At 43.7% G+C, this 17,810-nt stretch overlaps 1 protein-coding gene across 1 annotated transcript in view; it reads left to right on the top strand.

The window, feature by feature from the left end:
- UQCC1 (ubiquinol-cytochrome c reductase complex assembly factor 1) overlaps positions 1-17,810 on the top strand; it is a 357,706-nt gene that overhangs the window by 185,057 nt on the left and 154,839 nt on the right. Inside the window, exon 7 of the mRNA XM_077459564.1 lies at positions 9,900-10,008. Coding sequence (XP_077315690.1) covers positions 9,900-10,008 — 109 coding nt within the window. The remainder of the gene's footprint in view (positions 1-9,899; positions 10,009-17,810) is intronic.

Below are 17,810 nucleotides of genomic sequence, written 5' to 3' on the forward strand. Positions count from 1 at the left end.
TTTGATGGTATTTGATTGCCTCTGCGATATTTATTTTTTTACAATATAAAAGGAAAAAGACTGAAATTGTTTAAAAAATATATATATTTTCTACTTTTTGTTATAAGAAAAATCGAATGAACTAAATTTTAGTCATACATTTAGGCCAAAATGTATTCAGCCACATGTCTTTAGTAAAAAAAAATGTCAATAAGCGTATATTTATTGGTTTGCGCAAAAGTTATAGCGTCTACAAACTAGAGTACATTTTCTGGAATTTACACAGCTTTTAATTTATGACTGCCTATCTCATTTCTTGAGGTGCTAAAATGGCAGGGCAGTACAACCCCCCCCCCCCCCCCCATGACCCAATTTTGCAAAGTAGACACCCCAAGGAAATTGCTGAGGGGCATGTTGAGCCCATTGAATATTTTTTTTTTTGTCCCAAGTGATTGAATAATGACACAAAAAAAAAGTTTACAAAAAGTTGTCACTAAATGATATATTGCTCACACATGCCATAGTTATATGTGGAATTGTACCCAAAAATATATTCTGCTGCTTCTCCTGAGTACGGGGATACCACATATGTGGGACTTTTTGGGAGTCTAACTGCCTACGGGACCCCGAAAACCAATCACTGCCTTCAGGATTTCTAAGGGTGCAAATTTTTGATTTCACTCCTCACTACCTATCACAGTTTTGAAGGCCATAAAATGCCAAAATAGCACAAAATCCCCCCAAATGACCCCATTTTGGAAAGTAGACACCCCAAGCTATTTACTGAGAGGCATGTTGAGTCCATGAAATATTTTATATTTTGCCACAAGTTGCAGGAATATTAACATTTTTTTTTTTGCACAAAGTTGTCACTAAATGATATATTGCTCACACATGCTATGGGCATAGGGGAAATTTCAAAAATAAATTCTGCTGCTTCTCCCGAGTACGGGGATACCACACATGGGGGACTTTTTGGGAGTCTAGCCATGTACGGGACCCCGAAAACCAAGCACTGCCAGGGTTTAAATATAAAACGCTACCAAAAAAAACTTAGCGATCGCAGGGATCAGGCCTGACTCTGCGATTGCTGCAGTTATGTGTTTAGTGTTTTGTAAGTGACAGTGATCAATTGATACTGCACTTGGGTGGGCTGGGCGGAGGGGCAAAATGCAGGTGCTAGCAGGTATCTGGGCTGATCCCACTAACAATGCGTTTTTTTGGAACCCTAAACTGCTGGGGACGCTAGTATAGATCTGATCAGATATTGATCTGTTCAGATACTATACCACTACGGGAGGTTTATGCTTTACGCGTGGATGTTAGTGGTACTGGCACTAACCTGGCGCTGCCTGGGGTGACGCAGACCCTGACCCTAAAACCTAATTGATATCACCCGCCGGGTGATAAGGGGGTTAAACCTTTATTGGGTAATAAATGGTGGGTGCCCTGATGCTATAAAAAGCAAACTAACTAACCAAGGGTTAACTAGGGGCAATCAGGGGGTTAAAATCTTTATTAGGTAGTATATGGGGGTCCCTGACGCTATATAAAAACCTGACGAGGAACCTAAATAACTAACTGGCTAACCAGCGTCACCAGTGACACTTATACTGTGATCGCTGGTGAAAGGGTTAACTAGGGGCAATCAGGGGGTTAAAATCATTATTGGGTAGTATATGGGGGTACCTAGCGCTATAAAAACCTGGCGGTGAACCAAAAAAAATAACTAGCTACCTAGCGGCACTAGTGACACTAATGCAGCGATCATAAAAACGATTTTTTAGCACTGATTGCTGTTTAAATTCCAGTGGTCCCAAAAATGTGTCAAATGTCCGATGTGTCTGCCATAATGTTGCAGTCATGATAAAAAATTGCAGATCGCCACCATTACTAGTAAAAAAAAAAGAAGCTATCTATCCCCTATTTTGTAGGCGCTATAACTTTCTCTTATTTTCACCAACCGACACACAGCTCCTCTCTTAGCCATAGGTGGTCGGTGAGCGTTTATGCTCCGGGGCACACATATGACCGGGCTACTGATGTCTGCATCACAGTATGCTGGGTCAGCAGCCACCCTGTACTGATCAGTGAGTGGGTCTGTGATGGAATGTCTCCCAGCTCTTCAGGACTGGTAAGTACAGCTCTCCCTGCCTCGGCAGGGCTGAGCAGCTGGGCATTCCCTGGGAGGTCGATTCGGGGGTCCCTCACCTCCCTCTCTTCTCTCCCTGTCTCTATCTACCGCTGTTTGAAAATATTGGGGAGATTCCCCTGTTGAGATGGATGCTGCATGTGGCTGCTGAGCGGTGTGTCTGTCTATGCAGGGGCTCTCGCATGGGGGGGGGGGGGGGGGCGGTTGCTCTGGCTATGTCTGCTGTGTCCTGGGTCCTGTTTCCCATGCCCCTGGAAGGTGTCTGTGAGGCCATGCTGATGTCCTGTGCAGTGCTGTGCTCACCACCATTGATTTCTCCCTGTACCTTTATGTACCTTTTAGCCATTTTAGGTGTGGGCAAAGGCAGCATGCTCTCCTGGGCTTCAGTGGCCATTTTTCCTGGTGATTTCCTATTCAGAACACCAGCGGCCATTCTCTTGTAACCTAAACACGTTTTTGAGTGTTCTCTAGTGGCAGCATGTGCTCTTGTGCCCTCACAGCCATTTTCCCTGTAATTTATGTCCTTGTGCTGGGCGGCCATTTTCTTGAAGCCTGAGCACACTTCAGAGCGGTTTTAGATCCATTTGCAGCTACTTCCACTGACATAGCACTGTTTCATCTGCACCTGGGAGCCAACAGGGACTACAGGCACTATCTGCTGAATAATGCAGAACTCCTCAGGTCTTTCTAGTGGCCATCACATCGGCCAGGAGGCTTTCGGAACTGGCGGCTTTGTCCTGCAAGTCGCCTTATCTGGTTATCCACAAGGATCTTTTCTGCCGAAAGTGGTCTTGGCTTTTCATATCAATGAGGACATTGTGTTACCATCTCTGTGTCCTAAGCCGAAACACCCTGAGGAGGTGGCCCTTCACGCTCTGGACATTGTTCGGGCTCTTAAGGTGTATTTGTCTGCCACTGCTCTCTTTCGGAAGTCAAACTCATTGTTTGTTTTGGTTGCTGGTCCAAAGTAAGGCATGGCGGTCTCGTTGGCAACCATTTCCAGGTGGATCAGACAGATTGTAGTACAAGCCTACACCTTGAAGGGGAAAGTGCCCCCCTTTCCGGTCACGGCCCACTCCACAAGGGCAATTGGAACGTCTTGGGCCTTCCGACACCAAGCGTCTGTCGTGCAGATCTGTAAAGCTGCGACCTGGTCTTCTGTCCACGCGTTTTACCAAGTTCTACAAGGTAGACATCGGTGCATCGGCCGATGCCTGTTTTGGTCGCAAAGTTTTGCAGGCAGCTATATAGTTGCAATTGAATATGCAATATATTTTATTTTTTTCCTGGTTTTTCGATAAAAACACCGTACCGTTAAGTTAATGCGCTGTTGCATTACATTCCGCAGTTTTTTTGTGTGGTTGTGGGTAGTCACTCCTGTTGAGGGTACCCTGGTTTTGTGGTGGATTTCTCCACGCACTGTTGTTTTTTGTGGGTAAAGTTTCACTAGTTCCCACTTGCCATGGTGAATGAAGTTTCTATGCTGTTTTCCCACCCCTCATTTGGCACTGCTTGGGGACGTCCCAATGGCTAAGAGGAGCTGTGTCGGTCGGTGAATATAAGAGAAAATAGGATTTTTTTGTACTCGCCGTAAAATCCTTTTCTCTGTAATTCACCGACCGACACAGCACCCACCCCTCCTTTTTCTCTTTACGTTATACTGCTTGTTGACCTACTGATGACTGCATGGCAGGCTGGAGGGTTGTTGCCCAAGGAACCACCCCCTGGGCAGAACTAAGAGTTCTGGGTGTTGTATTACAACTAATGCCTAGTATCTCCTAGTAATAGGGCATAACAACCCAATGGCTAAGAGAGGAGCTGTGTCGGTTCGGTGAATTACAGAGAAAAGGATTTTAGAGTGAGTACAAAAAATATATATAAAAAAAAGGGAATATTTATCATAGCAAAACTTACTATATATATATATATATATATATATATATATATATATATATATATATATATATATATATATATATATATATATATAATTTTTTTTTCGCTCAAAATTTCGCTCTTTTTTTTTTGTTTATAGTGCAAAATATAAAAACCGTAGAGGTGATCAAATACCACCAAAAAGAAAGCTCTATTTGTGGGAAAAAAGGACGTCAATTTTGTTTTGGTACAACGTCCATGCAATTATCAGTTAAAGCGATGCAGTGCCGAATCGCAAAGAATGGCCTGGTCATTGAGCAGCCAAATCTTCCGGGGCTGAAGTGGTCAATAAAGAAAGGATTTTACGTTTCCTTAGTTTTTCTCTCTAATTGGGTATGTTGGAAATCCTGAGCAAAATACTGATATTCAAAATTATTTTTCTGTGAACCTGCCTGCACATGAGGAAATGAAAATGAAAGATTAGTGATCCAGCGTTCTCAATACATGGTAAATACGCTAGTCACATTGGCCAAGAATTGATTGCACTCACCAGTCATTTTACAATTGGCCCACAACTAATCAAGCAGTTTTTTCACATTTTCCTCCTGTATTTCAGAGTGATTTATAAGCTACGGTAACTTGTCTAGATGTTGCTATGCCTTTTGTGGATGACGCTAGATTGTTGATGTCAACGAGACTAAATAGCTACTTTGGCCTATGGAAAATCTTGCTAACCTCGAGCAGGTTTAGTCGCCTAAGTGCGTTTATTAAAATGCTGTAAACAGGAATGCAATGTTACCTTTGTGGTTTGACAATGATGAGTCAGACTTTTAATGTGCTAGAGAGCTTGCGAGCAGCCCTGATTATACTTGGGAAGTTTATGGACTGAGAAGAACTAGGTCTTTTAAACGCCAGCTTGCAGGTGCAGCAAGAAAAAAAAAATGCAATTTTCAAATAAAAACATAGAATTACATGACCTCACTGTTCCAATTGATAGATTGGTACAGGATGATACCTCAAACATTCGCCATCCTTGCAACGTTGAGGCCTTGCAAAGTGACGTTATTGGAAAACCACACGGCCTCGAAATTGGTCTGATCTCTCTTTGTCCCACAATATTCCACAACTCAACTGTTTATAAAACTTAGGAGCACAAACTGGTGATTATACAAAAGATTGCTTGTTGGCTGTCTGTGTCTGATTTCTTTCCTTTAGTTAAGAATCTTATTAAAGATTTAAGCTCATTAATTCATGACAAAGCAATTTTCTTCATGTTGTCATAGGGTTTTTTTTTTTTTTTTTTAGTAGAATGAATTACATCGAAATTTGTGTCAAGCTAGAATACTAGTACAAACACAATTTCCCAGCACGCTTACCAGCAAGCATGCAAAAGGAATAAATTGTCCCTGTCTAAGAATTTGTTAACAAAAGAGGCTTTAGTTGCACACATTTGCAAGTACACTATATTATCAAAAGTATTGGGACACCTGTCTTTACACACACATGACGTTTAATGACTTCCCAGTCTTAGTCCGTAGGGTTCCATATTTAGTTGGCCCACCCTTTGCAGGTATAACAGCTTCAACTCTTCTGGGAAGGCTGTCCACAAGGTTTAGGAGTGTGTCTATGGGAATGTTTGACCATTCTTCCAGAAGCGCCATTGTGAGGTCAGGCACTGATGTTGGACGAGAAGACCTGGCTTGTAGTCTCTGCTCTAATTCATACCAAAAGTGTTCTGTCAGGTTGAGGTCAGGACTTTGTGCAGGCCAGTCAAGTTCCTCCACCCCAAACTCACTCATCCATATCTTTATGGACCTTGCTTCCGCCCCTCACCTACATGAACGTGCCTTGGCGCAATCTGTCTGAAAAATGCCTTCAGTCCACTAATGTGTGCAGGCACCGTCTCGCCGACACAACAGCTTATGGTAATATCAGCTGTTGTGGTACTACGGCGCATTTGCAGTTCGTACAGGTGTTCTGTGGAGAAATGCCCCCCCCTCCATTGAATAGTGCCCAGGCTGAAGGGCGCATGGGCCCTACATAACATCACAACAGCTGATTTTACCATCAGCTGTTGTAACGGTGCAGACGCACAATAGCCAACAGAATTTTTTTTTCTGTCAAATTGTGCCCCGCTCTCCCGTGGCGAGTTCATGTCCATGATGGGTGGATTTCTACACACTCTGGGTGGATTTATGGACATGTTGGGGGCGGAATTACATGTCCAGTGCTCCAAAGCAAAACTTTGTGATGGGCGGAATTTATGGGCACTTTGGGGCAGAATTAGATGGCCAGTGCTGCAAAAAAATAAAACTTTCTGATGGGCAGATTTTTACATTTCTTGTGGGTGGATTTATGGGTACTTTGGGGAAGAATATCACAAAGTTTTTTTTTTTTTTTTTTTTTTTTGCAGCACTGGCCATCTAATTCCTCCTCAAAGTGCCCATAAATCCGCCTACAAGAAATGTTGACATCCGCCCATCACAAAGTTTTGTTTTGTTTTGCAGCACTGGACATGTAATTCCGCCCCCAAGTGCCTCTAAATCTACCCACAACGTGTAGAAATCCACCCATCATGGACATGAACTTGGCACGGGAAGAAAAATATATATTGGCCTAAACTGAGGAAGAAATTTGTTTTTTAACCACGTGCCTACTAGGCACTAACACCCCTTTCCTGCGCAGGCCATTTTTCAGCTTTCAGCGATGTCGCACTTTGAATGACAATTGCGCGGCCATGCTACACTGTACCCAAATACATTTACATTTATAATTTTCTTCACACAAATAGAGCTTTCTTTTGGTGGTATTTAATCACTGCTGGGTTTTTTATTTTTTACAAATAAAAAGACCAAAAATGTTTTTTTACTTTTTTTTTTTCTGTCAGTAAAGTTAGGTGACACTGTTGGGCACTGATAGGCAGCAGTGGCTGGCATGGATAGGCGGCACTGGTGGGCACAGATAGGCAGTATAGATGGGCACCTTGGCGTTGATGGGAGGCACTGGGTGACACTGATGGGCAGTGATGGGCAGCAATGATAGGTGGCACTGATTGCCAACACTGACTGTCATGGCTAATGGGCACTGATTTGTGGCACTTGCGGGCAGTGGTGAGCACTGATTGCTGCCACTGGTGGGCACTGTATTGTTACACTATATTTCTTTCTTGTAATCAGGGCACTGATGATCAGTGCCCTGATTACATCCCTAGATATCCCCCTGTGAGGAGATACTGCTGATCGGCTCTCCTCACCACACACTGTCAGTGTGAGGCGAGAAGAGCTGATTACCGGCATCTCAGTGTTTATATGTGACTGACTGTGATTGGACACAGCCGATCACATGGTTAAAGAGCCACGGACGCGGTTCTTTATGTAGATCGGAATCATGCTGTGTCCCAGCAACACGGCACGGCCGCGATCGCTGCACGCGAGAGCGGCCTTTCTGGGAAGCCGTCATATGACGGCATCCCAGAACAAGAGACGCACCGCCCCACTATCATTTGACAGTGGGCGGGTGCCAACAAGTTAAAAACATTTTTGGGGATATTTATTATAGCAAAAAGTAAAAAATATTGTTTTTCTTTTCAAAATTGTCACTTCTTTTGTTTATAGCACAAAATAAAATCGCAGAGGTGATCAAATACCACCAAAAGAAAGCTCTATTTGTGGGGGAAAAAACTGACAATTTTGTTTGGGTACAACGTTGCACGACTGCGCAATTGTCAGTTAAAGTGACGCCTTGTCGTATCACAAAAAATGACCTGGTCATCGAGCAGCCAAATGTTCCGGTCTGTAAGTGGTTAAATGCGCAGGGGCACATTTGAAGCCCAGCAAGAGCACAATGGCAGCTGAAGGCATCCAATGTGTCCTCATGCTAAATGCAATGAGCATTAGCGTTTGAAGTAAGATGCACATGGAAGGATATTGCACTAAGCAAACACAAAGAAAATGTCCCTGCACACTTACCAGCTAGCCTGCAAAAAAAAAAAAAAAAAAAGTACACTGCCTAGCAGTCTACAGTAAAAACAGCGGTTTTCGTTGCGCACATTTGCAAATATATGTGGAAGCCACACTGCCTCATCCAGCCTCCTCTGTAAAGTGCATCCCCATGCAGGGCTGTATTTACCAGCATTAGGAATGCATGTATCTCCGTGCCAGCAGTCCCATAGCTGTCAAGTAGGAAGCAGTGACTGCATGGACAAAGCCGCAGCTTGCAATATGACATCCGTGCAGCCACTGCATCCCAGTAGACCACAAGACTGCCTGCATAGGGGTGTACACAGCACCTAGAACACAGCCCTGCATGGCACCTGGGTTAAAACGCCAAAATAAGACCCAAATATGCAAGAGTGAACAGATAAATTTGCTTCATGTTTGTTTTAAAGTAGGCAAAAGTTTTTTTAGTTTTGAATAGTCAGGGAGGACTTTTACCCTGGCCATGTTTTCTTTTGCCATCTGTGTTCCATTTAGGAGATTTCCTTTCACTTCCTGTCCACTTCCTGTCCCATAGCCTAAAAGAAAATCCCTCCAAGGTAAGTGAATTCCTTGTCACCAAAACAAGTGTCTCTATTGGACGATGTTCCCTCTATTATTGCTCTGGGGACAACCTGGAACCTGTTAAATTAAATAGCAAGTATGATCTTGAATTGGGCAGCTTATGCTCTCTCATTTCAGAACAAAAGTATGTTTTTGCATACTTGTGGGAGATTAGTTGAAGACATGCTAACCTTAAAGTGAGCCTGTGCCCAAGTTATGCACCCTAAAGCATTTACATTAGCAAGCAGTAAAAGCATTTTAAAATAAGCCTTCATTTGCAAATGTAGCTGCACACATTGTGTAGAAGTTCATCTTCAAAGTTCACAACAGAAGAACTAAAATCAGCTCATTTCTATTCATTTTATATTGGACCAGAATTTAGCAGTCTGCCAATCCTCCTAATATAAACAGCCAGTGTTTCCAAGCTGAAAACGACTGAAAGCTGACCTTAGATTTTATGTTGTGATCTCTGAAAAATAGGTCACAGTACAAGCAGCTAGAGAGATGAGAGCTTATGTACACACAGACTAGGTTGACAGCTGGCCACGGTTTTACGGCCCATAGTCAAAAGGTTCCTAACCTGAATGCAATTCTTCCACGTTCAGGAGAGGGAAGTTGAACCTCCCCTAACCGCAGCAGCTTGTAAAAGCCTGTGTGTGCATGGACCCACAGGCTTCTATGGAGTTGAGTTTAGGAGCTTTGAAAAAAAAAAAAGCCAAAAGCTCCTAAGTTTAGCAAGTTGTAGTCTACATTAGCCCTAAGGGGTGACACATTTTAACCCTTTTGCTACCACTGACATAAGGTGACATAATGCCAATGGAAAAAAGGTGGCTCTTCCACACCCATTCCTAGCAGCTTCAGTTGCTGGGAATGCCTGTGTACATTCTTAGCCTAGCATTGGTTTCCACAGGCAGCCAAAAGCCTGCCCTCATGTATGCACACATACATACAGAATCTGTGTATATGTGTGTGTGTATGTGTGTGTGTGTGTGTGTGTGTATATAATATATATATATATTAGTGAGTACACCCCTCCACATTGTAAATATTTTATTATTTCTTTTCATGTGACAATACGAAAAAGAAAAAGAAGGTCCTTTCTTAAAAGATTCATATTGTTTTTAAATGTGATTGGAAAGGTGAACTTAGTCTTCCAAAATCGAATTTGAGATCTTTACCACATTTCTGCTGTAAACTGTAGAATAAAGTACATAGACACGGTGAACTGTATCCTTTTCCATGGTAGTGCAAGTCTGACATCAGCCTTTCTCAATATGTATGTGTCATCAATGGATGAACTGGTAAAATAATAATGTATTGAAGTGCATTGTAATGAAAGTAATTTGTTTTTATAGGATGTGCATGGTACGAATGAAACAGCAAGGGCGAGAGGGAAAGTACATGTGCAGATTCATCGTTTACTCCATGTGGGAAGATGCTGAGCAGCGTGGGAAAGTGATGGGGGTAGGTCATTTTAAGGATACTATTTTCTCATCTCCTTTGTTTACATAGGCTCACCAGTTGTATAAAAGGCTGCTTTATGGTTGATGTTGTTTTTTGTTCTTGCTTGAATTTTTTTACATTTAGTATACAGTAATCTATGCGGTAAGAATGGTGATTGGTAAATATATAGAACATGGATCCTGTAATATTTAATGTGTTCAACTTTCTCTTTCGTTCATTGATGGGCACAGCATCTTTAATCTTGACCTTAGGGTTATATCGCCACCTTCAGGAGAGGACTAGGCAGAACATGTAAAAACAGCAAACCTGCACAGTACCGCCCAGCGGGCAGTCCTACTGACTATAACCTCTCACTCATCCTGCCTAGTGTAGGAGAAGGACCTGGTTCCCGGTGGGGACCATTGGTCCTTGGAATTTTTTATTTTTTCTGCTTTTTGATTCCTGTGGTCTACAATCAGGTGACAGGCTGGCTAATATAGATCCTGGTAGTCTCCCCAGCCTGGCCATCGAGCGTGAGCAGACCCTAGCTACGCGCTGGGTTGGCCACGTCATGCCCCGTCTGATCCAGGGGTGGGTGGCGAGCTATATGCTCCGGGGCACACATATGACCAGGCTACTGCTGTCCATGTCACAGTGTGCCATTGCCGACAGCCACTCCGTACTGCTTGGGTGATGGGTCTGTCCGTGGAACGCATCCAGAAGTCCCTGCGGGAGGGGTAAGTATGGTCCCACCTGTCTTGGCAGGATGGAGCAGCTGGGCATTCCCTGGGAGGTCGACTAGGGGGTCTCTCCCTCTCCCTGTCCATTTCCCTCCTCCCCATGCTAAGGGGCCTCTGTATGACTGGGCATAGGTGGTGTGGTGCACATACCTGGCCGGGGTTCCTCTGGGGGGTCTCTGAGTCCTGGCAGGGGGCTGCACTGGGCGGTGAGTTGGCCGCTCGTCTTTCCCTGTTTTTAGGCCTCTTTTTGGGTATGTGTGTGTTGCCATGTGGGACTGGCCGCCGCGGGAACCGTGGCCATTTTTCTTTGGCTGCAGCCATTTTCTTGTAGCCGCAGCCAGTTTCTTAACCGCGGCCATTTTCTTGAAGTATGGTGGCCATTTTCCCAACGCCCTGACGTTTTTTGCTGAGGCAGCCGGCAGCCATTTTCTAGTAGCCTCAGTTTTGTTTTACTCTAGCGCTGGGCAACTGGTTCAGTCTGGAACGGTGCGAAACTGACACAGAACACCTCGTGGCTGGCACAGGGGAGAGCGGACTGTGGCAGCACAACGGGGTACCTGGGTCTGTGGCAGCTAGGAGGGTGGGCATTTTTTTGTGTCTTGCCTTTGGTCCCGAGTGGTGACAGGTGAGATAGAGGATACGGCAGGGGCAGGTCCAGGTCCCAGAAAGTCAGAAAGGCAGGGGCTTCTATTCCCATATTTTTCTGGTAAGGAAGCCCTCAGGGAAGTACCGTTTGATTTTGTACTTGAAAATTCTGGACAGATCAATACGGTACAAACATTTCAGGGTGAATACCATTTTTTCCATCACAAAGTTGTTGACCCCAGGCTGTTTCATGGCATCCTTGGATTTAAGAGATGCTTATCTTCATGTGCTGATACACCAGGCTTCCCAACAGATTTTACTCCTGGCGTTGGATCTGGGGAGTTCAGTATGGCACCTCCAATTCAGGGCTCTGCTATTTGGACTCTCGTCCTCCCCCAGAATCTTTACAAAAATTATGGCGGAGGCCCTGGAACCCCTGAAGTTGAAGGGGATTTCAGTCATCCCTTATTTGGATGGCCTTTTATTTTTTTTATTTTTAAGAGGTGTGACATTTCACATTAACCTGCCAAAAAAATAAAAACTAATAAATATATATATATATATATATATATTTATTATGTGTGTTTGTGTATATAATATATCTATCACAGTTGTGTGAAAAAATATTAGCCCCCTTTTTTTTTTTTTTGCATATTCACACTTAAATTATTCAAATTTGAATATTACACAAAGATAACCCAAGTAAATCCAAGATGCAGTTTTTAAATGATTTCATTTATTAACGGGAAAAAAAGCTGTTCAAACCTGCCTCCCCCTATGTGAAAAAGTAATTGTCCCCTCCCATGCTGACTCTTGAATAAACTGTGATTAACCACAATTTTTTGGAAAGCTGAGTTAAATTTCCCTTGCCACACCCAGACCTGATTGCTGCCAGGCTGTCTGACAAAGTGAAGTTCAGATCACAAAAAGCCACACATCATGCCACAATCTAAAAAAAAATCAAGAAGAGATTAGAACAAAGTAATTTTACGTGTATTGGTCTAGGAAGGATTTTAAAGCCATTTCTAAGGCTTTCGAACTCCAGTGAACCATGGAGGAGAGCCATTATCCACAAATGGAGATAACTTGGAACAGTGGTGAACCTTCCCAGGAGTGGACGGCCCACAAACATTACTCCAAGCATGAGGAGGACTCATCCAGGAGGTCATAAAAGACCCCTCTTCAACATCTAAAGAACCGCAGGCCTCACTTGCCTCAGGTAAGGTCTGTGTTCATTGGAAGTTATCGCAAATGCTTGATTGAAGTTATTGCCGCCAAGGGTGGCACAATCTTAGGTTTAGGGGACAATTACTTTTTCACAAATCCAGGCAGGTTTGGACATTTTTTTTTGCCTGAATAAATGAAACCATAATTTAAAAACTGCATTTTGTATTTACTCGGGCTATCTTTGTGTAATAATAAAATGTGTTTGATGATCTCATTCAGTTTGATGAGTCATTTAAGTGTTACAAATATGCAAAAAAAATAGAAAGGGGGCAAATACTTTTTCACACAACTATATATGTGTGTATGTATGTATGTATGTATGTTATACAGTATCTCACAAAAGTGAGTACACCCCTCACATTTTTGTAAATATTTTATTATCTTTTCATGTGACAACACTGAAGAAATGACACTTTGCTACAATTGAAAGTAGTGAGTGTAAAGCTTGTATAACAGTGTGGATTTTCTGTCCCCTCAAAATAACTCAACACACAGCCATTAACCACTGGCAACATATGTGAGTACACCCCTAAGTGAAAATATCCACATTGGGCCCAATCAGCCATTTTCCCTCCCCAGTGGCATGTGACTCATTAGTGTTACAAGGTGTGAATGGGGAGCAGGTGTGTTTAATTTGGTGTTATCGCTCTCATTCTCTCATACTGGTCACTGGAAGTTCAACATGGCACCTCATGTCAACGAACTCTCCAAGGATCTGAAAAAAAGAAATGTTGCTCTACATAAAGATGGCCTAGGCTATAAGTTTGCCAAGACCCTAAAACTGAGCTGCAGCATGGTGGCCAAAACCATACAGCGGTTTAACAGGACAGGTTCCACTCAGAACAGGCCTCGCCATGGTTGATCAAAGAAGTTGAGTGCATGTGCTCAACGTCATATCCAGAGGTTGTCTTTGGGAAATAGATGTATGAGTGCTGCCAGCATTGCTTCAGAGGTTGAAGGGGTGGGGTGTCAGCCTGTCAGTGCTCAGACCATACGCCGCACACTGCAACAAATTGTTCTGCATCCCAGAAGGAATCCTCTTTTAATGATGATGCACAAGAAAGCCTGCAAACAGTTTTCTGAAGACAAGCATGAAGACATGAATTACTGGATAAGTGAGTACACCCAGAAATAAAAGCATAAGCATGGAGTTCACCAGAGCTCCACAGCTTGCCACTGGAGTCCTCTTCCACTCCTCCATGATGACATCCATGGAGTTGGTGGATGTTAAAGACCTTGCGCTCTTTTACCTTCCATTTGAGGATGCTCAATAGGGTTTAAATCTGGAAACATGCTTGGCCAGTCCATCACCTTTACCCTCTGCCTCTTTAGCAAGGCAGTGGTCGTCTTGGAGGTGTGTTTGGGGTAGTTATCATGGTGGATCACTGCCCTGTGCCCCAGTCTCTGAAGGGAGGGGATCATGCTCTGCTTCAGTATGTCATAGTACATGTTGGCTTTCATGGTTCCCTCAATGAACTGTAGCTCCCCAGTGCTGACAGCACTCATGCAGCCCCAGACCATGATACTCCCACCACCATGCTTGACTGAAAGCAAGACAAACTTGACTTTGTATTCCTCACCTGGGTGCCGCCACGCACTTCTCACCATCTGAACCAAATAAGTTTACCGTATATACTCGAGTATAAGCCGAGATTTTCAGCCTCTTTTTTGAGGCTGAAAGTGCCCCCCTCGGCTTATACTCGAGTCATCGCTGTCTGCCCGCTCGATCAGCGTGTCGAGCAGACAGACAGCGGCCATTCTATTCAAAAGCCGCGCCTCCGGCTCCGCCTTCGCCTGTGATAGGCGGAACACTGAATTTCCCAGCAGCCTGTGTTCCGCCTATCACGGACGTCGTATCATCCTCGTACTACGGACGAGGATGATACGACGTCTGTGATAGGCGGAACACAGGCTGCTGGGAAATTCAGTGTTCCGCCTATCACAGGCGAAGGCGGCGGCGCAGCTTTTGAACTTTACAATGGCCGCCGACGAAGAGGGCACGGGACGGGACGGGGGCAAGGCAAGGCACGACACGGGACGGATGCAAGGAGGCAAGGCACGGCACGGGACGGAGGCAAGGAGGCAAGGCACGGGACGGAGGCAAGGAGGCAAGGCACGGGACGGAGGCTCGGGACAAAGGTAGGCTGGACACACACACACACACACACACACACACACACACACACACACACACACACACACACACACACACACACACACACACACACACACACACACACACACACACACACGGATGGAGACACACACAGGGATGGATGGATGGATGGATGGAGACACACACACACAGGGATGGATGGATGGAGACACACACACACAGGGATGGATGGATGGATGGAGACACACACACACAGGGATGGATGGATGGATGGACACACACACACACAGGGATGGATGGACGGACACACAGGGATGGACGGACACACAGGGATGGACGGACACACAGGGATGGACGGACACACACACAGGGATGGACAGGCATGTCTCACCCTCGGCTTATACACGAGTCAATAAGTTTGCCAGTTTTTTTGGGGGTAAATTGGGGGCCTCGGCTTATATTCGGGTCGGCCTATACTCGAGTATATACGGTATCTTTGTCTTATCAGACCACAGGACATGGTTCCAGTAATCCATGTCCTTAGTCTGCTTATCTTCAGCAAACTGTTTAAGGGCTTTCTTGTGCATCATATTTAGAAGAGGCTTCCTTCTGGGCTGACAGCCATGCAGACCAATATGATGCAGTGTGCGGTGTATGGTCTGAGCACTGACAGACTGACCCCCCACCCCTTCAACCTCTGCAGAAATGCTGGCAGCACTCATACATCTATTTCCCAAAGACAACCTCTGGATATGACACTAAGTATGTGTGCACTCAACTAAGGACATGGATTACTGGAACCATGTTCTGTGTTCTGATGTTTCAGATGGTCGGAAGTGTGTGGCGGCAACCGGGTGAGGAGTACATATACAGTGTATATATGTATATGTGTGTGTGCATATATATATATATATATATATGTGTGTGTGTGTATGTATATATATATATATATATATATATATATATATATATATATATATATATATATATATATATAATGAAAAAAAATGTATATTATATTTTTAGTCCTGACTATAAGATCACATGTCAGCTGGAAGAACATTCTACTGACCGTACCTCCTGTGAAATTTAATTTAGCACCCCTCCACTACAGATTTGGAGTCTGTACATAGGGAATGATGTAGGACAGCAAAATCTCCCACACTTGTCCAAAATTCCAAAGGGAACATACAGTAGCTTTGTAAATATCCCCCTATTTATAAAGCCACTGTATGTTCCCTGTCCTACATTATTCCCTATGTACAGACTCCAAATCTATAGTGCAGGGGTGCTAAATTAAATTTCACGGTGGTCCGGTCAGTAGAATATTTTTCCAGCGGAGGTCTGAGTCTCATATTTGTGCGAAGACTCAGATTCTTAATTTTTGTGGACTGCAGCTCAGTTGCGGTGCATAGAAACAGACTATGTAGAGCAGGGGTCTTCAAACTACGCCCCTCCAGTTGTTCAGTAACTACAATTCCCATCATGCCTAGTCATGTCTGTTAATGTCAGAGTTTTACAATGCCTCATGGGATGCGTAGTTCAGCAACAGCTGGAGGACAGTAGTTTGAGTATCCCTGATATAGAGCCTTCAGGTGTGCTCCAGTCAGTTGCAGAAAATGGTGAGTATACACACGGTATGCATTTTTTCATGCCAAACTGTTGCGTTATGAACAGGGCATATAGAAAAATATTATTTTCAGTGTGCCCTTGCACAGACCTGTGGTTTTTTTTTTTTGGTTTTTTTTTGTGCCGAAAAACATAGATCTCTGCACAAGTGTTAATGAGCCCTTACATCAGTGTCCTCAGGCCCCTCTTCACAACCCAGTCCACTCTTTACATCACAGATCTCCCCCCTCTCATCAATGCCCTCGGGGCCCCCCCCCCACCCCTTTCATATACATTTCCCCCTTTACATCCTTCCTAGACCCCCTTCATATCACATCCCCTTTACATTACAGGCTTCCCATCACAATCCCTCCTTTAACCTCCCTGGCAGTATTCCCGAGTCTGGTTCAGGGTTAGATTTATTTACCATAAGCGGTATTCCCGAGCCAGACTCGGGATCGCATCGCAGGATCCATGTAGGGGGTTTACTTACCTTTTCCCCTGGATCCAGTGATGTCTACCAGCTGTGATCAGCGAGCCGCCGTGTCTTGCTCGATCTGTGACAGCGCAGAGCTCCGTTCCCCATGAGCATTGTGACCCACGGGGACGGAGTTCGGCGCCAAATTCAAAAAGTAAAAAACACAGTATAGATACAGTTTACTGTAATCTTACAGATTACAGTACTGTATCAAATAATTACACATCCCCTTTGTCCCTAGTGGTTTGTCCAGTATCCTGCATGCAGTTTTATATTATAAATACTGTTCTTTATGCCAGGAAACTGGATATATTCCATAGCAACCAAAAAATGTCAGTTTACATCAAAAGTGGTTATAGACCAGCTAGAAAACAGCGATAATAATTTAGAATCACTCGCAGAATTGAGCGATAGTAATTTGTGGGGAAATTCGTCATCAAACACTAAAAGTAATGGAAGTGACAATTCTGCAACTCTGCATATTTCAGTGTTTTTGATTTGATTACATTATTGAATATTTTTATTATTATTATATTATTATTTGTTATTTTTTATAGTTATTTATTTTATTATATATATATATATATATATATATATATATATATATATATATATATATATATAATATTAATTTATCATTTCATATTTCAAATTTTATCATACCCGGGATGTCTATTAGACTCTTGTTTGGACGGATTTAAGAATTACAGGCCTACAATATAAAACGCAAAGTTTCCATGCAAAATAATGGTACTGCTTTCAGCACCTAAAATCTGAAATAATCATACCGCCAGGTTAAACCAGTGCCCTCAGCCCCCCCCCCCCCCCTTCACATCACAGCCCCCCCATCATTACACCACCAAAATCATAGTCCCCCCTCCCCCATCCTTGCATCAGGCCTCCCTTGATATTACCACCCACATATATCGTAGTCCCCCCTTTACACTACAGACCCCTCTTTACATCAAAGTCCCCCCCCCCCTCCACATCACAGCCCTTCCTTCATATTACAGACCCCGCCCCTTTCAGCACAGTCCTTCTTTCATATGGAATGTGCGGTAGGTCTGGG

This window comes from Lithobates pipiens, unplaced genomic scaffold (genome assembly GCF_037356315.1).
Source record: "Lithobates pipiens isolate NorthernLeopardFrog02 unplaced genomic scaffold, aLitPip1_a1.2 Scaffold_28, whole genome shotgun sequence".
NCBI lineage: Eukaryota > Metazoa > Chordata > Amphibia > Anura > Ranidae > Lithobates > Lithobates pipiens.